The following is a 25,052-nucleotide window of genomic DNA, read 5'->3' on the forward strand; positions in this document are numbered from 1 at the left end:
TCATATTAGGAGCGCGGCCATGATGCCTTAAAATGCTGCCTACGTAGGCAGCTCACCAGGTTTTATAACAGAGCTAATGTCCCACAGCGCCTTGGCTAACCTTACAAATGTGACAGGCCCATAATGAAGTCTGTTATAGTTGTAGCATTTGCCTGAAAACAGCTTTTTTTTTAAGTGAGGAGTCGTTGAATCAGCAGTCCTTTAATAACGTCTCTCTCTCTCTCTGTCTCTCTCTCTTTCTCTCTCAGCCTCTAGACTTTGAAAGCAAACGCACACATAACGTGGTCGTTGAGGCTGTAAACAAACATGTGGACCCTCGTTTTGTGGATCTAGGGTCCTTTCGGGATCAGACCATCGTGAGGGTCAGTGTCTCGGACATTGTCGAGCCCCCCATCTTCTTCCCTCCAAATGGCACCATCATGGAAGTTCAAGAAGACGCTAGATTGGGTGCTCTTGTTGGCATCGTAACGGCAAAAGATCCCGACATGGATAATGTTCCAGTCAGGTATGGCACCATAACATACGAATAGCTTACCACAAAAATGAAATGTATGGCATTCATTCCTGTGTGGAACAAATTTACATAGCTATTTTCCATACAATGGAATACAAATCCAAAATGCAGTAACTACACCGACACTGAGTTCTTGTATAAAGCCAGAGAAAATTTATATCTCCGATTTCACTTCAGTCTATAATGTTTTTCCGCCAATTATTTTTGAAAAATCTACTTTTACAAGCTCCTCCTAGGCCGATTGTCCAATTCGCATTAAATTTGGAATGCATCATCAACAGACCCTCCTGCCAAAATGTTACCAAAATAGTTTAGATTCATCAATGCATTTCAGAGTAACAAGCCAATAAAATGTTTGGCCGTGGCCCATTTTCAGTCATCAACCTGTATCTTCTAAATGCAAAGTCCATATGTGGATTATAAAATAGTCTGTCAACATAGTTGAGACAATCCCATCCGTCACAGGACAGATCAAACTTAGTAGGTCCTCATGGTGGCGTAGTGACTCACCTCAATCCGGGTCATGGAGGACGAATCTCAGTTGCCTCCGCATCCGAGACCACCAATCTTTGCATCTTATCACGTGACTTGTTCAGCGCATTACTGCGGAGACCTAGCACTTGTGGGGGCTTCACGCTATTCTCTGCAGCATCCACGCACAACTCACCACGCACCCCACCAAGAGCGAACCACATTATAGCGACCATGATGAGGTTACCCCATGTGACTCTACCGTCCCTAGCAACCGGGCCAATTTGGTTGCTTAGGAGACCTAGCTGGAGTCACTCAGCACACCCTGGATTCAAACTCGCGACTCTAGGTGTGGTAGTCAGCGTCAATACTCGCTAAGATACCCAGGCCCTCCATGACTCAGTTTTGACTAAATATATAGTGTGCCTCTTAGGGCCGCCCTTCAGCCAGGCTCACAATGGGAGTTGGGCAGGAGAGCGAGAAGAGGTGCATAATTAATAAGCCTCGTTCTGACAGCGGTGGTTGAATCACACCTAATGTGAATAATGATTCATCAACGCTGTCTTTAAAATGCAGAGCCCACCTCTTCTCGGGGAGCCCAGGACCAGAGCTGGAAGGGTTCGGACGGGTTGGACCCCCGGCGTGAGTTAAATGTGTCGCTGGGGGAGAATAGCACCTGTCAGACCACCAAGGACTCAGCCCCTCGTACCGTGGACCCAGGAGGGGAGCATGTGCGGCCTTTGGACCCAGTCCATGCCTGGACCACTGCTTAGACACTTCCTCGCCCTTCACAGAGCCAGATTCCCCCTTTATTATGAACACTATTCCCCCTGGACATTTTACTTTTATTATTATTTCCAATAAATGCCTCTCCGAGGCTTGACACCACACCCACTGTATCTGTCTCTTGCTCACCCCTCCACAATAGTTACTGTAGTAGTAACAATAGCTGTGGTCAAATCTCACTTTTGCATTTTCACAACTGCTGTGACGCGGCACCCAATCGCTTATGTGCAATCAAATTCAACATATTTGATTATTCAGAAATGGTCTGTTAAGTTTATAAACCCTGAAATAAATCAAGCTCTTTTGATTCCTCACATTATGGCCCCTATCAGAAAGATTTTAGCTGTAATTTGCCCTTACAAATACAGACATTTGAAGAAAAATGGCCGAATTTTGCAGCACAACACTGCAGCTATGAATGCCACTCTATTTCTGAATTTGAATTCTTCACAAACTTGGCAGCAACTGTGCTTTATCAGCTATTTTTCCACAATACACAACTTTTCTGACTATATGCCTTGATGAGATAAAGTGAAGAGGCAAAACAGTGTGTTTATGTGCATGTGGTTATATCTTGGCCACACTCCATATCCCCTTAGTTTAGACAAGAATCAATTTCCACCATTGAGCAGGCCTATTATTGGAGATATACTGACTCACAGAAGCGTAACCAAGTGTCGCTCTCGGAATGAGCTGGCCAGGGGCTGTTCCCATTATGCTATGGGCACCTTGGCACAAATGGTTATCAACCTGCCATCCTTCTTACAAACACACACACATAGACCACATAGAAAAGCTTTTTACCTTTAGGCTTTTGGAAACACATCAAATGTTTGCTCAGTCGCAAAAAAGTTTCTGTCTGTTGTTGTGACAGCGTTGTATAGTGAGCACCAGGCGTTAAAAAAGCACCCATTATGCCTACTTTGGAATGTATGTCAATGGAGAAAGATGCTTTTTGCCGGCAGTATGTTGTTCTGTCCCATTGTCAGAAAAACGGCTTTTGTTTTTTTATCGTGTGTGTTATTTTTAATGAAAGTGATTCTGCATAAAAACCGGTTCTTGCTTCCCAACCCTATCCTGATATAGCCCTTTATCCTGTAAAGCCATCAGCTCAGAGAAATATGATTTACTCGTTGCCGCAGCTCAAAGGTGACGCACAAGGGAGGTAAAAGGCTTCGGCTGGCCGTATAGTCACACACTCACACATCCTTTGCAAATTAGCTCCATTAAAAATGCATGAGGCAGTGCTTGAAGTGCTCCAGGTGTTATAAAGCACAGCACAGTGGCAGGCAACTTGGCTGGCTGGCTGACTGGTTGGCTGGCAAATTTGTGCATGTGGCATTGAGCCCATGCCCGTCGGTACCACTTTAATCATCTCCATTGGACTCAAGACCCTGCAACCTTTTCTACAAAAAATACTGTTAGAATATTTCTACAGGAAATATTTCTTTGTTTTCCTGTAGCTGCAGCTTGGTATGGGCTTCAAGTGGATGGTTGATACGTGTGGTGCATTTAGTTGTTGTTATATATATATAATCAAAATTGAACCCATTTACTTTTTTAATTCATCCGTGCACGTTGCTCTGCCTTTGAAACAACTTTCCTTTTAGATGAGGTCACGAATCCCTTTTTCTTTTTGAATCCCTCTGCTCCAATTCCATTCTGGTTTGGGAGACCAACGCGTGGACATTCTGCCAAATGTTCAGTTTGGCAGAATCCAGCATGTACGTTATAACTTAAGGGGTGAGTGTAACGGGATCCAGCTGGTTCGTGATAACTGTGCGGTATGTGTAAACTTCACTTCCCTGGCCTCAAGAGGCACACTAGCAACTGACGCTAGAGGCTGTAGCATTTAGCCTCCTCGTTAGTACATCCGCCTCCCATGCCGGCTGATGCTGGTTTGAATCCCACTCGGAGCAGGTCGAGCAGGATTGGTTACAGTGGTGCCGTGACCCGGATGGTGGTGAGGTTTAAGGGGTGAGTGTAACTGGATCCAGCTGGTTTGTGATAACTGTGCGGTATGTGTAAACTTCACTTCTCTGGCCTCAAGAGGCGCACTAGCGACTGATGCTAGAGGCTGTAGCGTTTAGCTTCCTCGTTTGAATCCCACTCGGAGCAGGTCGAGCAGGATTGGTTACAGTGGTGCCGTGACCCGGATGGTGGTCTTCTGTAAAATCTTTTCCATGACATTTCCCTGCTGTTTTGCAGTCATTAGTAATTACAGAATAAACCTATATGTAACATTATATTCAGATTTAATTTAAATGTCCGGTTCGGCCATTATATTCAGATTTTATATACATAAACAATTTAAATATTCTGTATATATATGCTTTTGATATGCAACGATTCAGTCAGTCAAGATTCAAAATCAAGCTTGATAAAATCATGTCCTGCCCTACAATTTATCATTGAAAATCTATTTTAAATTGGAAATAAAATTATTTACTAAATGTGTTTTACATGAATTTTATGATGTTTTTTGTAATATTTGGAGCTTGACACTTTTTAATTTTTTTTGTATGTTAAAGAGCAGCTCTAAAATTCTGCTAAATGTCTTTTTTATGTACCAAGAGAACATCTGAAGCATTTCTGGATGAATTATTCCTTAAAAGAAAAATAGATTTTTGTGATATATCTCATGAAAACCCCTATATATATTTCTTTTTTTATGGTATATTATTATTAGTATATATTATTGTTATTATTATTATTAGTGAAGTAGTAGTATATTTAGTATTAGTATACATTTATTTTTTATATTTATGCTTTTGGAACGCATCGATTTGCAACTTTAATATAACACAGAATTTTAACAACCCATGGATGTGAAGCTAACCATGTGCTGGACCTGTGATATCCATGAAAATGAAAAGTCAATAGGAATAATGTAGTTTAATAATCTTTTCTTTGGCCTAAATTTGGAATGTTCCCCATCTGGACTTTAATAGGTTCTTCTCTGCCGTTTTCCTCGGGGCAACTTTTTCCAAATAGCCACCTCATCCGATTGCCAAAGTGTAAGAAGCACAAGGAAAATAAGAAGTGAATTAATTCATATAATTGTGTATACCGTATCAAATCTAAAAGTGTGGATGCTGTCTTTAAGTCCTTAGGGTGTCAGAAATGAAGTGAAAACGGCATGCGAGAGCTGAGACAAATGACAAAAACCCTCATTGAATGTTGTTGTGTCGCAACTCAAACTGCTGTTTAAATTCCACACGGGATAAAAATGCATTTTGGGTTAATCGAAGCGCTGTATGAATTATTAATCATTTGTTTGGAATGTGCAATTGGGAGATGCTGACTCAATCTCACGATTTGTAAAGTTAAAATTGGTGTCATCTTTTAAATCGTGATGAATACAAACTCAATCAAACTCATTTGAATCTTTTAACATTTGAGCTTTCAAAAAGCAGATACTTGCCACTCGCTTAATGCCTTTGAGATTCTTCACAAAGAACCAAACAACATTTTGATTAAAGATGTCTGCAAGTGTTTATGTGAGTGTGTGTGTGTGTGTGTTTCTTCCTACAAAAAAGGAGTAGTTCACCCTAAAATGACATTCTTTCATCAATTATTCACCCTTGTGTTTCCTGCATCACTTTTTTGGAATGTCGCGCAATATGCTGTTCAGTTCATGAATAAATCGCTCAATTGCCACAATACTTTCAATTGAATCAGTCGAACCAATTGGTGAATCGATCTGAATCAAACACAGAAGTCATGGCTCTGAATCATTGACTGAATAAACTGAAATTCAGATTATTATGAGTCGAAATGAATCAAACATTAAAAAGTTCTCAGCTTTTAAAAGCTAATAATTTGATGACATGTCCATCAAAATACATATTAGCGACGAGAGTTTCTGAGATTTCTTTTATTAAATTGGATTTTAATTTTAAAATTAAATCATTATAATAAGCCTAGTTTTTAATATTAACAACAATATGGTAGCACTTTACAACAAGGTTGCATTTGCTAACATTAACTACCTTAGCAACATGAACTAACAATTAACAATACTTTTACCGCATGATTTTACAGCATTAATACATGTTACGTTTTTTATTTAAATTTGTATATATTAGCATTAGTTAATGTATTTGTAACGGGAGCCAGCTGGTGCATTTATCCTCCTCGTTAGTTTGTCCGCCTCCCATGCCGGCGACGCCAGTTCGAATCCCACTCTGAGCAGGATTGGTTACAGTGGTGCCGTGACCCGGATGGTGGTGAGGTTTAGGGGGTGAGTGTAACGGGATCCAGCTGGTTCCTGATAACTGTGCGGTATGTGGAAACTTCACTCTCCTGGCCTCAAGAGGCGCACTAGCGACTGACGCTAGAGGCTGTTGATTTAGCCTCTTCGTTAGTGCGTCTGCCTCCCATGCCAGCTGACGCCGGTTCGAATCCCACTCTGAGCAGGATTGGTTACAGTGGTGCCGTGACCCGGATGGTGGTGAGGTTTAGGGGGGTGAGTGTAACGGGATCCAGCTGGTTCGTGATAACTGTGCGGTATGTGTAAACTTCACTCTCCTGGCCTCAAGAGGCGCACTAGCGACTGATGCTAGAGACTGTAGCCTTTATCCTCCTCGTTAGTGCATCCACCTCCCATGCTGGCTGACGCTGGTTCGAATCCCACTCGGAGCAGGTCGAGCAGGATTGGTTACAGTGGTGCCGTGACCCAGATGGTGGTAAGGTTTAGGGGGTGAGTGTAATGGGATCCAGCTGGTACGTGATAACTGTGCGGTATGTTTAAACTTCACTCCCCTGGCCTCATGAGGCGCACTAGCAACTGACGCTAGAGGCTGTACCCTTTAGCCTCCTCGTTAGCACGTCAACCTCCCCAGCTGACACTGGTTCGAATCCCGCTCAGAGCGTGTCGAGTAGGATCGGTGAAACATTATGAATTAACAGTGAAGTATTGGATTTTTGTTCATTAACAGTAACCAAGAATAATACATAAGTATTGTGATAAGTATATTGTAATACTATAAGATATTGATATTGAGCAGATTACAACAAAATTGTGGGGTGAATTATCACATGAAACCCTTTGCTTGTCTTGATATCTGCTACTTTATGGTGCAGGTTCTCTATAGACAGGAGCTCAGACCAGGAGCACATCTTTAACATCGATCCTGTATCCGGCGCCATCACTCTTGGAAAAATCCTGGACCGGGAGACGGCCGGCTGGCACAATATCACAGTTACAGCGGTCGAAGCAGGTATGCGGTTTACCTTCTTCCCTTTGAGACAATTTGAGAATTAGTCACGAATTTGTTTTAATCCAAAGCCACACGTCTTGTTGAGATGGGGAAACATATAGAAATGTTAAAGTATCGTGATATTTACCTTTGTGATATTGCATCGATATTTGCACCCTCCCTTACTCAACTTTATCACGATTTTACAATAGTAACATTAACTGACGAATTTTGACAAAAATGTTAGTATCATATAAAATAGGCTAACTCTCAAACGTTGAGTGAGATATTGCAACGTATCGTTGTTTTGAATCGCAATACACCAATAATAAAGAATCGCAAAGATATCGTATCCTGACCTAAATATCGATATTTTATCGAATCACCAGTTTCGCTGTGTTTCCCACCTCTAATGTCTTGATTAGAGCACCTAGTCTATGTCTAGACTTCTTATTTGAACCAGAGTAACCTTGCCCTTTTCATGTGTGTTAACACCACGCTTTAATATTTGGACTAAAGCTATTTATGGAGTCTTGAACAATTTGTTAATCTCAAGACAAATCGGTTGCCTTCGTGGAATGCTGGAATGATGTAAGAGTTACATCACATCTTGACATTTAGTGCTAATCGCTCGTTTTAATGGTGACAAAGAGAGACTTTGGTTAATCTCAGACGTAACGAGATATTTATATTTTCTGGTGAAAATATTAGTGCTGCTCGGCCATGAATCTCAAAAGACTGCTGCCATGACGCTGGGGTCTTGTGGGTGGTAGCTTCGACATTGCTGTGCTGTTGCTAAGGTGTTTGTAATGGTTTAAAATGCATTACTGTGCACTTGCTAAATCATTCTGAGTGGCTGCAAGGACATTTCTGTGTTGTGCTATTAGGGATGCGCGAGACTAGTCAACTAAATGGTTCTGATGCTGCTAGTGGACACTGAATACTAGTCGATCAATATTTTCCCTAGTAAACGGTTCAACATTTTTACACATTTACATTTGGCTTTATTTTTCTACAAAGGATGCACTTAAATTATTGTCATGTTAATGTTATGTTTTAAATATAATTAGCAATACACTTATTAAAAAAAAGAGGATATCTGGTGCAGATGTATACGAAGTAATGTTTTTATTTTTATGGCCGATGTCGATATCCAGAGCGCAGGGTGGCTGATAGGCCAATACAATGCCAATATATTGAATCAATTATATAACATAAACATAAAACTGCTAATATATATATATATATATATATATATATATATATATATATATATATGTATATGTATATATATATATATATATAATTAACTCATATTTAGCACTATCTTTTCTCAACACAAAACTTTATAAAAAGTCTTATCTAACAAAAAATTATATTGCATTAAACGGTAGATGGCAGTTTCTTCTGATTTCTGCTTAGTCATCAAATTTTAGTCATAGAAGGAAATAACAGTACACACAGTAGTCCAGCAACCATGGATGGTAAATGATAAATGGTCTGCACTTATATAGCGCTTTTTTAACTTTAGAGGTTACCAAAGCACTTTACACCGTGTCCCAATCACCCATTCATTAACACACACACACACACACACACACACACACACACACACACACACACACACACACACACACACACACACACACACACACACACACACACTCACATTCATACACCAATGATGGTAGAGCTGCAATGTAAGGTGCTAGCCTGCCATTGGGAGCAACTTGGGGTTCAGTGTCTTGCCCAAGGACACTTCGGCATGTGTAGTCATGTGGGCCGGGAATCGAACCGCCAACCCTGCGATTAACGGCCGACCCGCTCTTCGGCCGACCCGGGCATTGCTGCTGTCGCCAGTGTGTTCTGAGATAGAGGTCTGCATTCCTGCAGAATTCCCTTAGGACCCGCTTGACCCAATCCGTTTTTTTGAAGGCGGTAGAGGATGGTCAAAGAAGAGCCTGAAAAATCTGATGTGGATATCTATTTGTATATTATTTATTTATGAATGCAAAAAAATATATATATAATAATTATGATTTTATTTTACAAACATAAATGTGCATAAAATTGTCCAATATTTAGGGCAGGCTATTGTCGATTGAGCTTTATGCTAAAATAATTACATGTGTGTCATCAAAGACTGTGAACTTGGTCTGGAAAATGGATTTAAGTGTTGAGAAGCCAACCTCAGGCAAGTCAGATGGGCATCATGTCACACATTATTTGATAAGGTCAATAACAGAAAAATAAACGCTATTTTTGAACACTTGTTGCCTATTTGTTTGGCTTTTGCTCTATGTGGAAAACAATACATGGTTGCTGGCAGAGAGCGGGTGAATGGGGAGTGCAATTCAGCGGGAGCGTTCAGGTGTAGGATAGAAACTTGCGGGAGTTGGATGGAAAAGCCAGTCCCGTGCAGACCTCTTTTCTTAGTTGTTGCTATACAGGGTGTTCCAAGTCGTTGTTACGTGCTTACTTACTGGCCCAAGTCAAAATAGTCCACCTCCAAGTCTCCATAATGATCAGGATTCTAGAGACGGTTCGGGTCCCTCCCTCATAGTAAGTCTACAGGATTTGTTTCATATATTGGACCGTCTGCAAAGCTAAAAAATTGCAAGACAAGTTATACACTGAAAGGGGTTTGTTCAAATCCATAAACCCCTTGTAGGAGCTACAGTAATGGTGATCCTTGCCTCAGCAAACACCTCTAAATATCAGGCTAGTGGTGCTAGATGAAGGCGTTTCTTTCTTGCCTTGTAGGAAAAACCAAAGAGCTATCAACAAAGTCAATGGCTTAATACAAATTCCCATTGAATATCGGCCTGTGCTTGTTCCATTTAAAATTCATGGAATCAGGAGCCAGTGAGTAATGAGCCATAGAGACTTGGAGGGTCTGGTTCGAAAACACTTTTTTTATAATTCCCTCCTACAGTCGTATTCTAAAATTTCACACTTCACTCGAGAACGAAATGAGTGCTCGTTGAAGAGTTGCGTTTGCAGATCGACGTGTGGAGAAAGTTTCATGCGCCATTGCGGCTGATATTTAGCAAATAGGATATTTCAGCCCAAATCTGGGAAGGCTGCTCAACTCTTTCATGCAATATGCCAGAGTTGGCTAAGAATACAAATCATTTGAGTCTTTGGTTAAAGCTATTGGTTTAGCCAGGTGTGGCCTAGTAAATACGACAATGCGTTGGCCAGTGGTGCATGAACTGTGCATGCAAATGCTAGCTTTAAAGGGAATGTTTCACCCCAAAATTAAAACGATTGAATCATTTAATTAACCTCATGGCATTCCAAAAAGGTATGGAGTGGAACACAGAATGGCAGCGTTGGGTACTATCTTTTAAGGAGAGGGAATTTTCTTTTCCTGTCCAAAACAAGTAATCAAGTCCTTTTCTATTTGGAAATCTTGGCACGTTGCTTGCAGACAGAAGTTTAACTGTAGTTTTACTGTCAGAAAGTGCCGCAAAAATGCTGTCAAACTGCTCGGCTGCTGCGGAATCCTATCTTGTTGAGGAAGAGTGACATATAATTTCTGGGGCTTTGATTGAGTGTATGATATTAAACTGCAGACAGTCTCTCTCTCAGTCTCACTCTCTCTCTGTGTGTCTTTTTTTCAGGTGATGAATAGAGTAAAAACCATCATGTCTTGCCCTTAGGGTAACACGTACACAGTTGTGTCTTTATCTTGCAGGAAAGGACATTTGGTGTGAAAAGTGTCAAACATCAAGGCAACTGAACTCTCCCTGGATTTTCGAGAATTGCACGGCCTTTTTGACATTTGCAGAAACTGTCAGCTTTACTCATAACACAAAACATTGACATTTCTTTAATTACTGCCACCCTTTTTGGTTTCGTTTTCATTGAAAAAGCCAAAGGTCACAGAAGATTTCACGGTTGTTGTAACACAATAGCCACTGTACCACCATCGAGCCGGACGTTACCGTTGCAATGACGTAACCAAATAATTTCAAATGATAATGCACGCTCCCTACACCGCCTAGACATACCCCGACCGCCCGACTCAGGCCTGGAATGGTCCGGCCTGCCGCCAACTCACTAAACAATCACACCACGGTCCAAATCACTGAGATCAAATTTTTTCCCCATTCTGATGGTTGACGTGAACATTAACTGAAGCTCCTGACCCGTATCTGCATGATTTTATGCACTGCACTGCTGCCACATGATTGGCTGATTGGATAATCGCAGGCATGATTGTTGGCAGGTTTGAGTATTTCTGAGTACTCTCTAGATTTGACTCCGAATGGTGCCAAAAACAAAAACATCCCGTGAGTGACAGTGTAAAAACAGGAAGTAATGTCTCTCTCTTTGGCGTAGGCCCTGTACGGCAGTCCGAGGTAGTTGTACCCGGAACCATCCTATCCTGCCGGAGATAGGAGGGAGGGGCGAGGAGCCTACCCCAGTGCGGGACAGGGCTCAACTGGTGGTGGTGGGGTGGAGGAGGTTGCCGTGTTAGCACACTGAAACAGCAATGTGATAGATTGTGATCAGACTTATAAAGCAACGGCTTACATGCGATTGGCTTGGAGTTACCCAGTTAATGGTGCGATGATGTACAGCTGCTAGTCTTCCCGCTAGAACTACGCTGCGCTTACATTTCTGTGAATGGAAACGCCTTGTTGATGAGAGAGGTCAACAGAGACTGGTCAGACTGGTTCGAACTGGTGAAGTCTACGGTAACTCAGATAACCACTCTGAATGCTATTCTGAGATACAGGTTGGCGCTGTTTTGGCCGCACAAGGGGGACCTACAGGTGATTTTAAAGGGTTAGTTCACCCAAAAATGAAAATGATCCCATAATTTACCTACCCTCAAGCCATCGAGCCGAACGTTACCATTGCCAAATCGTACCTTTCCATGCTGATTTGGGCTTGTTGGTACAACAAGTTACCGTTATTTTTCCATTGAGTGAAATCAGGATTTGAATGGACTAACTCTTGAATGGACGAGGTCACAGAGTCCATGTCGGCACTGATCCGTTTAAGTTCAAAAACATATTGATTTAGCTATGTTTATGCTTCTCATCCACACTGAAATGCCAAAAACACTCTCTATAACCGCATACTTTAGAAAACAATATTAGGAATCTGAAAACTGAGGTTTCAAACTTCTCAAATCAGTGTGCATGTGGCCTAAAACCGTTCCACCAGCACGGACGAGTACGGGCAGCAGTGTGGAAGCATGTTAAAACACGTTCGTGTGAACAGCCCCTTACTCGTCTATTCAAAGTTAGATAAATGTAGCCGATTATTTATATAGCAAACCTGACCAATATAATGAAAAACTTTCAAAGCTAAATATTAAAATACAAAATATCTTTTAAATAAAATCGTTTTATTCCAGATGGATGCAGAAAAAAGATCTAGAGTTTGTCTGTGCCAAAATTTATGCCACAGTTTAATACATAAAGGATAGAGGTCTGTTTACATCCCTAGTATGAGCAATAGTAGTAATGATGCTTGCCTTAGCAGACACACAAAGTTCAAACGCATGATTCACACATTTCATCTTCTGCTGTGACCCGAGATCACAGACATTTATTGCATCCGACATGCATTGTCAAAGAGGCCATGGCACATAAAAAATAATGCAACCCTGCAGAAATCCTTTTACTATCAAAGTTAAATGTATCCAAGTGTACAATGTTTGTAATGCCTCAATGTTTTGAAAAAAACAAAAGCTTGTCCTTAAATACTCCATCGTCGTTTTTATGCCAAATAGTTGCTCTAGCACGCTTCTCGTGTCTTCGTGCGTGGGTTTCAGACAAACATATTGTTGTGTCAATTTGCATTTGAAGCTCATTAGATATGCTTATTGCAAGCGGGAGAGCTGATAAAACAAGACAAGATTAATTTAATATTTAGGCCATTGGTCTGCGGTCTTTGTCAGTTTTAGTAATTCAGTGCCAAATAATCCAGACAAGTTTGTGTCTGCTGCAAATCAACTCCCACTTGAGCACTTATAAATCATAGGAACGCACCAGAGGCAATGCAAACTGACTTCCCTTTTTTTAAGAGACAAACATTTAACTGAATATGAATCATTAAAGAGTTGAGAGAGTCGCAACAAAACATTTCAGCGGTACGTGAAATAGTGCTCGTATACGGCAGTTGATATGATCATTAAACATGTCGTCTTATTGTGCATTTCAGTCTCATGAGTATTCGTAGCTATTCTTGCTTAAAGTGCGTTTCTAACACATTTACTTTTACATTTGCATTGACACTGAAACACAATATTGAAGAATTGACGGCGTCTAAAAAGTTACCAACTCGTTTCAAATGATTATGCTCGCTCCTACAGCACGGTGCTCGGCCACACCCCCGCCTCCACATACCCCGACTGCCCGACTCCCCCCCCCGACGGCACTAACAATCATGCCATGGTCCAAATCACTGAGATCACATTTTACCCCATTCTGATGGTTGATGTGAATATTAACTGAAGCTCCTGACCTGTATCTGCATGATTGTATGCACTGCACTGCTGCCACACGATTGGCTGTTTGGATAATCGCATGGCATGATTGTTGGTGCCAGGCGGGCTGGTTTGAGTATTTCTTGGATTTTCACACACAACAGTCGCTAGAATTTACTCCGAATGGTGCCAAAAAACAAAAAACATCCTTGCTGTTGAGATTGGTCAACAGAGAATGGCCAGACTGGTTTGAACTGACAGAGTCTACGTTAACTCAGATAACTGCTCTGTAAAATTGTGGTAAGAATAGCGTGTCTGTTCTGAGATGCGGGTTGGCGCTGTTTTGGTGGCACGAGGGGGAGCTACACAATATTAGGCAGGTGGTTTTAAAGTGTTAGTTCACCCAAAAATGAAAATGATCCCATAATTTACTCGCCCTCAAGCCATCCTAGGTGTATTTGACTTTCTTCTTTCAACCAAACACAATCGGAGTTATATTAAAAAATATCCGGCTCTTCCAAGCTTTATAATGCGAGTGAATGGTACCTTAGATTTTGAAACACAAAAAAGTGCATCCATCCATCCATCCATCATAAAAGTAATCCATACGGCACCAGGGGGTTAATAAAGGCCTTCTGGAGTAACACAAAAAAAATAATCTGGTAGACGGAGAGTCCGGGAGACGTGGTGGTGCTCATGCAGGAAATGTCAGGTAATGCCAACAGAGGCTGAGAGTGTTTGCTGCCATGAATGGATGATTGGAATGACTGGACAGACGCACGAACGCACCATTTTAAGACTAATACAAATCTACAGTATAGCTAAAACAACTTACTACTTTTCGGCATTTTTCCTTTGCTGTAAAATAACGCGCACTTACGCTACGTCTATATCATACGCCGGAACTTGTCTCTCTTGTGAACGTGTGGACGGCCGTTACCGGAAGCCAGCGATTATAGTTTATAAAGTTATAAATATGGATATTTGTTTTTGACACAAACGCATCACTGTGCTTCAGAAGGCCTTGATTAAACCCCTGGAGCCGTATGGATTACTTTTATGATGGATGGATGCGCTTTTTTGGGTTTCAAAATCTAAGGTACCATTCACTCCCATTATAAAGCTTGGAAGAGCCGGATATTTGTTTATATAACTCCGATTGTGTTTGGCTGAAAGAAGAAAGTCAAATACACCTAGGATGGCTTGAGGGTGAGTAAATTATGGGATAATTAAAATGTTTGGGTAAACTAACCCTTTAATGTTGTGGCTGATTGGTGTATGTACAGTATACATATATATATATATATATATAAAATGGCACAATTTGTTCAGGTAAAATTGAGTAACCCCAACAAAACTTGTTATTTGACTCAACAATTCATGATATTTCTAAAAAAAAGAATTTTGTTTTTTTAACCTTATACTTTTTACTTTTACCTGATGGTTACACCAGATCACATTTTTAAAGCCATTATTTCATAATTTTTATTTTTTGTAGAAAATTTTATAAATGTTTTTCAAACGATGAAGCCAAATTGGTTTCACAAAAGTTTCATTTTCAATATTTCATTTTAACACACAGAATTGCTGTCCTCAATATTACAGCCTGTATCACTATGCCAAGTATTTTAGAGAACAATAGAGTTTTTTATATTTGAAGATCAAAGTGTCATTATTCTTTGTTGTCATTAACCAAACCGGTTCGTTCTTAAGAATTCTGTAAATCTGAAACAATCAATTTCTTTTCTTTTTTTATAAATTCATTGATAATTGACTGCTATAGATAATCTGTTGTGCTAATAAGTTCAAACTTGATTTATTTATTTATTTATTAATCCCTCCCAAACATTCACACCATCACGTTACACCAAAAATCCACTAGAGAAAATGGAAATGTCAAGAAAATTTGATGAATGTTTTAACATAAAACAGGGTCCAAAAGATTCTTTGTTGCATTTAATGTGATCCACTTTTCTATCATGTCAATCAATATAAGTGATAAGTTAAATTTTTTACATTTTGCTAACATGTTTGCATTTAAACTTTAGTTAGATTGTGAATCCCAGTGTTTGTCTCAGACTTTCAGACCCCTCTGCAGATGAAAGGTTCATTTTTTCAGAAATAGTCACGTGCCTTTAATATGTGAAAAATAAATAATTTCACCATGTATATGCAGAAATGTATGTATAATGTGTGACAATTGGTCAAATTAAATTAAATTAAATTAAATTAAATTAAATAATCCAATGTATTTAATTAACAGGGTCTTTATTTGCATATATTCATTATAACACAATATGCATGTAATAATGTACATCTCCATAAATAAACACTGTTTCATTAAAAAAGTTAATTATGACTCATTACAATTAAAACAGTGGCCGACTCCGTGGCCTTGCTGCGAGTTGACGCATCTCTGAAAATGAAAACATTTCTGATGAAATAATAAAGCAGGAAAATGAGTTGAGGATCAGCCGACCTTCCTAAACAGATTTTAATTCTTTTTTAATTACTAGATCATTTAAGTAATATGAACTTAATGAAACTAATTATATACCCATTTGCCAACCCAATAAAACACACATTTATTTGTATAATATTTCCATTTTGTTGTAGCATAACAAGACCACGATCACAATAGTTTTCACACACAATATTGAGCCCATGTATCTGTTTGTGTCATTAAGCAACACAACGGTCCGCTTCTCTCAATGTCACGTGTGGTGTTGAATGTCTTCATTTCAAAACTGACGAGCTAATTGATCATTTCCTCTAAAGTGTTGCAGAAGAATTTTCTTCCTGATGAATTAATGATGTGAGTGTGTGATTACTGTAAGAACATTATACTGGTGCATTCACACTATATTAGTGGTGTACATCAACGTCTTTATACTGTGTCTTAATTCAGAGGAACACGTCCCGTGACGGGGGAAAATGCCGCGTGTCGTGTTTCTTTGTCTTTTTTTCTGATTCTCAAATACTTTTCGCTTCAATGTCGGAGCTGGCGGCTTTGAATCAAGGATATATTTTTATTATGAAGGATTTTAGGAAATAAGTGGGAAACAAGACGAGCACCATTGCGCTATATTTCCTTAAAGTATATACACATTATTCTTTCTTTCTTTCTTTCTTTCTTTCTTTCTTTCTTTGTCTCTTTGTTTTCTTTCTTTCTTTCGTCTCTTTGCTTTCTTTCTTTCTTTCTTTCTTTCTTTCTTTCTTTCTTTCGTCTCTTTGCTTTCTTTCTTTCTTTCGTCTCTTTGCTTTCTTTCTTTCTTTCTTTCGTCTCTTTGCTTTCTTTATTTCTTTCTTTCGTCTCTTTGCTTTCTTTCTTTCTTTCTTTCTTTCGTCTCTTTGCTTTCTTTCTTTCTTTCTTTCGTCTCTTTGCTTTCTTTATTTCTTTCTTTCGTCTCTTTGCTTTCTTTCATTTTCTTTCCTTTCTTTCTTTCTTTCATCTCTTTCTTTCTTTCGTCTCTTTGTTTTCTTTATTTCTTTTTCTTTCCTTTCTTTCTTTCATCTCTTTGCTTTCTTTCTTTCTTTCATCTCTTTGTTTTCTTTCTTTCATCTCTTTCTTTCTTTCATCTCTTTGCTTTCTTTCTTTCGTCTCTTTGTTTTCTTTATTTCTTTTTCTTTCCTTTCTTTCTTTCTTTCATCTCTTTGCTTTCTTTCTTTCTTTCATCTCTTTGTTTTCTTTCTTTCATCTCTTTCTTTCTTTCATCTCTTTGCTTTCTTTCTTTCCTCTCTTTGTTTTGTTTATTTCTTTTTCTTTCCTTTCTTTCTTTCTTTCATCTCTTTGCTTTCTTTCATCTCTTTGCTTTCTTTCGTCTCTTTGCTTTCTTTCTTTCGTCTCTTTGTTTTGTTTATTTCTTTTTCTTTCCTTTCTTTCTTTCTTTCATCTCTTTGCTTTCTTTCATCTCTTTGCTTTCTTCTCTTTGCTTTCTTTCGTCTCTTTGCTTTCTTTCTTTCTTTCATCTCTTTGCTTTCTTTCTTTCTTTCCTTCTTTCGTCTCTTTGCTTTCTTTATTTCTTTCTTTCGTCTCTTTGTTTTCTTTCGTCTCTTTGTTTTCTTTCTTTCTTTCCTTCTTTCGTCTCTTTGCTTTCTTTATTTCTTTCTTTCGTCTCTTTGCTTTCTTTCGTCTCTTTGCTTTCTTTCTTTCTTTCGTCTCTTTGTTTTCTTTCTTTCTTTCCTTCTTTCGTCTCTTTGCTTTCTTTCTTTCGTCTCTTTGTTTTCTTTCTTTCTTTCCTTCTTTCGTCTCTTTGCTTTCTTTATTTCTTTCCTTCTTTCGTCTCTTTGCTTTCTTTATTTCTTTCTTTCGTCTCTTTGCTTTCTTTCATTTTCTTTCCTTTCTTTCTTTCTTTCATCTCTTTCTTTCTTTCGTCTCTTTGTTTTCTTTATTTCTTTTTCTTTCCTTTCTTTCTTTCTTTCATCTCTTTGCTTTCTTTCTTTCATCTCTTTGTTTTCTTTCTTTCATCTCTTTCTTTCTTTCATCTCTTTCTTTCTTTCATCTCTTTGCTTTCTTTCTTTTATCTCTTTGCTTTCTTTCTTTTTTCCTTTCTTCTTTTTTTTGGGTTGAAATGTTATGTCACCCAGATGCTTTTCAAATGGCTACAGTTACACTAGTAATACAATAATCTGCGATGATTGTTTAATCTGCCCTGTGACCCCTTTCTTCCTCAGATAACCAGTCCATGGCATCACAGACTGTCGTAAGCATCCGCATACTGGATGTAAACGACAACCCTCCAGAGCTCGCGACTCCTTACGAGGCCTCCATCTGTGAGGATGCCAAACCAGGCCAGGTGAGATAACGTCTCGATATTTCTGCACATTGAGACGTCGCATCAATCTAATCACAAATCACACTCGCCAGACTCATCTTGATATGATCAAGGCTGCGTTTGAAAGGCAGCAGAAATGAGATCTGTTGTGCCGCACAAAAATCATCAGCATATGCTGTCGATTGCTGTCAATTCCACAACACCACCGGGATAATATCTGCGGTAAAGAGACACTGACTTAGTTGTTAGGGTGAAAATGTAATTTCCAAGACAAGCATATGTAATCTGACATCGCTCCTATCAAACATCACTCGACTCCTCTTAGACAGCTGGGCTTGCTGATAATATATACTGTATAAATGTCAATCGTGGAGCGGTTCGGGAACGCCAGGTGTGCAGTGCGGAGACTCGCATGATGAAGTGGTCAGATTCTAATTGCATTGTTGGATTGCCGCACTCAGCATGGGCTCCTTAATTTGATTTGACGGCAGTTTACAAGAACTAACAAGATTTGTTTTTCTAAAGCTCAATATCTCGTCTCTTCCCTGCTGGGCTAATGTAGTTTGGCTCAACTCTCCAAATCTCTAGTCCCTGTTTGTCTCTATCCTAAAAAGGATGTTTCTTAAACTATGGGGAGATTTTGCCCTGTGTACGTTTAATAAAATATAAACTCCCTGAGGTTCATTAATGGCATTCGAGGCATCATGTTTTTGACTTGTCCATCCTTAAACACTGAAATATTTACTGTTTCAAAAGTACGGCCACGAGATATCACACTCAAGTCATATTAATGTGTATAATGAACCCGGAACATTCCTTTAACCTCCTGAGAGGTTAAATACTCAAACCAGCCCGTCTGACACCAACAATCATACATGCGATTATCTAATCAGCCAATCGTGTGGCAACAGTGCAGTGCATAAAATCATGCAGATACGAGTCAGGAGCTTCAGTTAATGTTCAAATCAACCATCAGAATAGAGAAAAACATTGATCTCAGTGATTTGGAGCGTGGCATGATTGTTGGTGTGAGTGTTTCTGGGATTTTCATGCAGAACAGTCTCTAGGATTTACTCCGAATGGTGCTAGAAACAAAAAGAAAGTGAGCGGCAGTTCTGCGCATGGAAACGCCTTGTTGATGAGAGAGGTCAACAGAGAACGGCCAGACCTGTTTAAACTGATAAAGTCTACTGTTACTCGGATAACCACTCTGTAAAATTGTGGGGTGAAGAATAGCGCGTCTGAATGCTGTTCTGAGATGCGGGTTGGCGCAGTTTTGGCGGCACGAGGGGGACCTACACAATATTAGGCAGGTGGTTTTAATATTGTGGCTGATCGGTGTATGTTTATAGCCTGAAACTGAACTTCTGATCAGATTTTAGGAGTGAATGCACTTAACTGCATAGATAGCTATAGGATGCTCCCTTGCTCCCTATTTAGTGAATGACTTAACCTCCAGTGAGCTGTGTGTCTGCACTGATCACAGAACAGTTGTGATGTGCTCCTTATTGTCATCCTAACTCCATATAAAGCCTCTGAAAGCAACATTTTTCATCTTTTGGATGAACCCATTGATTCTAAGTTTGATAATGCACATTGAAAATAGGACCTCTAATGTAAAATAGCGCTGAAGTACACAATAGTGTGTTTTCGTAATAAATCGCTAAAATTGTAAAAATGGCATATTGGATTAGGGCCTGGGTAGCTCAGCGAATAAAGATGCTGACTGTCATAGCTGCAGTCGTGAGTTTGAATCCAGGGCGTGCTGAGTGACTCCAGCCAGGTCTCCTAAGCAACCAAATTGGCTCGGTTGCTAGGGAGAGCAGAGTCACATGGGGTAACCTCCTCCTGGTCGCTATAATGTGGTTCTCACGCTCAGTGGGGTGCGTGGATGGCGCGGAGAATAGCGTGAAGCCTCCACGTGCGCTACGTCTCCGTGGCAATGCGCTCAGCAGGTGATAAGATGCGATTTAATGAGATCAGGGCTGGACTGGCAATCTGGTATAACGGGAATTTTCCCGGTGGACCGACGGAGTTTGGGACCGATCAGGGGCGGACTGGCCTGCGGGAGAACCGAACGGGCCGGTGGATCGCCGCGAAATGTGCCGAATGGGCCGCGATAAGCAAAAATGAGCCACCGCGTTATGCAGAACGGACCACAAAATGCTGATTCCCCTTGTTCCCCCCTTTACACTGTTATTGAAACACGGGAAGGAGGAGGGATGCACCGTAGTAGAGTCCTCGCACTACCATCCACCCCAATGGAGCAACCGCGGCCATCTGCCGGGGGACGGAGGAACCCGGCCATCTGAGAGCGGACGAACGGCCGCCAACCGCGAAGGGAGAAGGGGCTCCTAGCCGACCGCCTGGAGTGGTCAGGGCCGCTGCCAGGGGCGGGGGAGACCCCTACCAGTCGCTAAACGTGGCAGGGTCATAATGACCGCCGACCGCGAACGTGGAGGGGCTCCCGGCCGACCGCCTTGGGCGGGAGAACCGCTGACAGGGGCGGGGGAGACCCATTCTGTTCCCCGAGAACGCAGTGGGGCGTTCCGTCCACCAGGGGCCAGAAGACTGCCTCCGATCTGCCCGGCGAGGCACAGCTGTCGTCCATTAAAGGGTGGAGGAGTAACCGAGGACCAAGCTATGGCGTATTGGAGAAACGGCGAGTAAGTGTTTTTTTTCTCTCTCTCTCTTCACTCTCTGTCCCGCTGCCGCTCCACGCTGGCCTTTCCCTCTCTTTTAAATTTTACTGTGTTTTTTTGGGGGAGTACTTACCTGTTACAGTGAGTACCCTGTTTTTTTTCATTATTATTGTTGTTTCCCTCCCCCTGTCCCCTCTCAGAATCAGGAAGGCGGGGATGAAATGCCGGCAGACAGGCCCGGGGAAAGAGGGGGAGCATGTATGTCATGCCAGGGGTTCCCCGACCTGAGAGAACGAGGGAGGAATGTGGCAGGGTGGAGGGCGGGACCGGGTTGTGATCGTACACACCCGGCCCCTAATCAGGCTAATTAAGCCTCCAAGAGGGATAAAGACCGACCGGAGATGGCAGTGCGACAGAGAGAGAGAGAGAATTACGGGCAGCTGCCCTGTCTTTTTATTTAATTAAATATTATTTATATTGTTAAGCCAGTTCTCGCCTCCTCCTTTCCCTTGTGCCCCCCCATACAAGGACATATATCTCTTGTTTTACTAAATTACGCAACTGCATTTTACATGTTATTCTCTGTGATATTTTTGGAAACTAATAAATAAATGTGTTAATATTATAATTATTATGTCATTGTGAGAGAGAACTTGTTCGTGTCCACGTCTAACTCTTAGTTTAGGCCGCTAGTTCAGGCTGTTGCGTTTGCTTAGTAACAGCTTTGTGGATTTTAGCACATTGCTTTGCTGTCGCTAGGGTGTCTTTGTTGGTTGCTAGGTGGTTGGTTACTGGGCCATGTCAAAAGAGCCTATGCCAAATCTCTAGGAATGGCTCGGGTCCCTCCTTCATTGTAAGTCTAAGAGATTTTTTTACCTTTTATATCATCCACCAGGTACAAAGACTTTATTCATGTCTTTGGCACAAATGGTGTGTGGCAGGGCTGGACTGGTAATCTGGCATACGGGGCATTTTCCCGGTGGGCCGACGCACTTTGGAGTTGATCAGGGGCGAACTGGCCATCGTGAGAACCGAGCGGGCCGGTTTTCTCTTCCCAGTCCAGCCCTGGTGTGTGACTGTTTGGGAAGCTACTTTGAAACTGTATTTTCCCAAGCTACATGCTAATCATAACTTAAAAGTAAAACTGCCTGCTTACAACATTTCACAATACTGTGCTCTACTGCAAGTCCAATTGTCAAGCTTTGTTCATATGCCATGCTAGCATCGCCTTTCCATCTGCACTAGCGCTCGCTAGCGTCACAGCTCGCATTTCTGACAGAACAACAGTGAAATCAGATTAGCTTAAGCCGCTAAATGCATGCGGGTTGATCCCATTTGAGGGATGACAACGTATTTATTTGTGATTTAAAGGTGAATGAATCAGAGAAAAGGACTAGAGACGTGAAAAAAGGACTTAGCCGATAGCAGCTCATAAGCAGATTTGGTTTAGAGGGCACAACTCCCTTCCAGCGATCTGACATCGTTGTTAGACATGGATGGAGAAAGTGTTTATGAGCTAACGCAGATTTAACTGTCAGGTAGATGTGGTGGCACCACAAAAATGGACAAACTAACCCAGAATTTATTGATAAAAGACCTGAAAATCTGCGAGTGTTTATATAGTGAGTGTAGTTTTATTTGCAATAAGAACCAGCTGACTGTACATTATCCCGCTTATTACGCGGTTACTAACCAAATAAATAAATACATGGACATAAATTTGATTTGCATTGAATTGTAATTATGTGAGAAGAAAGAAATCACAGAACAGCTGAAATCCACCTTTAGTTTGCATTCTGTTTGGGTTATTTTTATTTATCTATGAAAATTACCATCTGACATTATTCAGCATATTACAAAACTACTTTTTTATTATTATTAGCTAATTGTGCAGATCTCACTGTGATCCGAAGAGCAGGAAAGATGGCTCTCAATACCCAGATGTGCGGTTGTTACTGAGAAATGTATGACCACTAGATGGTGCCACTGAGCAATCAGAATCGAGTTTCGAGAGCCGTGTAATAAGTGACACTTTATTTATTTATAAAATAAATATTTTTATTTGTTTGTATCAAGGTACTGCCATGGTATTCTTTTAAAGTACCCTGCAGTTCCATATAAATTGTACAAAAATGTATTTAAATAAATTAATATAACTGCTATACACCATTCACAACATACACAATTTAAATTTTTAAATTGCATTTAAATTTTAAAACAAAAATGCACCAAATTAAATTGAATTAAATTGTCTAATCTAAAATAAAAATAAATATATATTTATTTATTTATTTTTATTTTAGATTAGACAATTTAATTTAATTCAATTTAATTTGGTGCATTTTTGTTTTAAAATTTAAATGCAATTTAAAAATGTAATTTTTTTTTTTTTTAGCTAATTAATTAATTTAATGAAGTTACAAATTACACAATTCTTCATTAATTTCAATGCTTAATTCAATTTACACACTTTTAATAATACATTTGATTTTTCAGTATGAATTACCACATGATATTATGGCTTATATGGCTAAAATTATATTGCTATTTATATGATTAAATATTGATAATTATATAATTACTTATGTTCAAAATGCTACATTTAAAAATGTGTATTTAATTGTATAATGCTCTAATTTACTCGGTATATTAAATATTCAATTAGGTAAATTCATCTTATGTTTTTCCAATTCAAATTACATTTCAACATCCCAAATCGTGAATTGAAAGATAAAGTCTTAAACCATCGTAAATAGCACGATGCATGAATACTGAAATCATTCAGTATTATGGTAAATATCAGAATAATTGCACAGTAGTTTAAGTCCACCCATAATGACTGTAGCTTTCTATAAATTCGGCACATATGAACCAAAAAACATTTTCACATAATTTTTCTGCGTCTCTCCAAAGGTCTGTGATCTACAATCTCTTCCATTCAGAGTCTTCTGCATTATCTGCCATCATCTACATGCCTGAACCTTGTTCTGACTGACATGTGAAACGGTTTCAATGTGTGGCACTCTGCTCGTAACCCTGTGGTATTTGAGCAAACGGGTCTGATCAGATATAAAGAGACACATATCATATAGCGACGCATGTCTAGAGAAAGGCCGGGCGTAAGGCAAATACTAAGAAGAGCCCGGGGACAAGAAGCCTGTCATTTCCACACAAGACATCAAGAAACGCCAAGCGACTTTCGGTGACGGATGACAAGGGCTTAGTTATCCTCGGGACAGTCCTGGCTACATGACTAATGTTTGGGGGGGTGTGGGGCAGTCACAGCCTCAAACACTCACACATAATGTCTGTATAGATGTATTGTCTCGCACTCCTATAGTGACAGATATACAGTAGATTACTATACAATCAAATCAACCAGTGTTGAATTCACGCCAACTCAAAATGAAAATTCAGTCATCATTTACTCACCCTCCAAACTAACATGACTTTCTTTCTTCCATAGTGTAGATGTAAGGTGCTGCTCTTTTCCATATGCAGACATATGTCATTATTATTCATAGCTAATCGCATGTAACATTTACACGTACCGTTTTGTACGTTTAGACATAAAATATGGATGTTTCGATTCTGGACATTTTTATGCATTTATAGCTGTAGATTGTTTTACAAATCCTTTATATTATAAATACATTTGTATAGTTACCTTTTTACTAGGTGTGTATTTTTCGGGGGAATTTCGATATTTCGACCGCAGTTCCTCTAACACATCTATAATACACTCTGTACACACAACACTCACACTCGGGACCTTCAGGACAAAAATGTCCCCATTGAAACCCATTAAAACTGCAATATTTGATCCCGGTGCCATTAAAGCATAAAATCATGAATTCTATGATATTATACTTTTATTCTGGAGCCCTGGCTTCAAAATTAACATTTTTTATATTTTCCACCGGATGGCGCCATTTTTCTCATGTTTAGCCTATGGAGCAAATACAAGCTTTTCCCCTATTTACTGTTTAATGTATTATAGAGCACTGCAGACCAATTGAGTGCGTGTGTGTGTGTGTGTGTGTGTGTGTGTGTGTGTGTGTGTGTGTGTGTGTGTGTGTGTGTGTGTGTGTGTGTGTGAGAGCGTGTATTTATCACTTTGTGGGGACCAAATGTCCCCATAAGGATAGTAAAACCCGAAATTTTTGACCTTGTGGGGACATTTTGTCGGTCCCCATGAGGAAAACAGTTTATAAA

General features: G+C 40.0%; 1 protein-coding gene across 1 annotated transcript in view; it reads left to right on the forward strand.

Annotated features, from left to right (window-relative positions):
• LOC127653911 (cadherin-22-like) overlaps nucleotides 1–25,052 on the forward strand; it is a 99,317-nt gene that overhangs the window by 44,260 nt on the left and 30,005 nt on the right. Inside the window, exons 6-8 of the mRNA XM_052140761.1 lie at nucleotides 249–505; nucleotides 6,857–6,993; nucleotides 18,095–18,216. Coding sequence (XP_051996721.1) covers nucleotides 249–505; nucleotides 6,857–6,993; nucleotides 18,095–18,216 — 516 coding nt within the window. The remainder of the gene's footprint in view (nucleotides 1–248; nucleotides 506–6,856; nucleotides 6,994–18,094; nucleotides 18,217–25,052) is intronic.

Source organism: Xyrauchen texanus, chromosome 13, assembly GCF_025860055.1.
Source record: "Xyrauchen texanus isolate HMW12.3.18 chromosome 13, RBS_HiC_50CHRs, whole genome shotgun sequence".
Lineage (NCBI taxonomy): Eukaryota > Metazoa > Chordata > Actinopteri > Cypriniformes > Catostomidae > Xyrauchen > Xyrauchen texanus.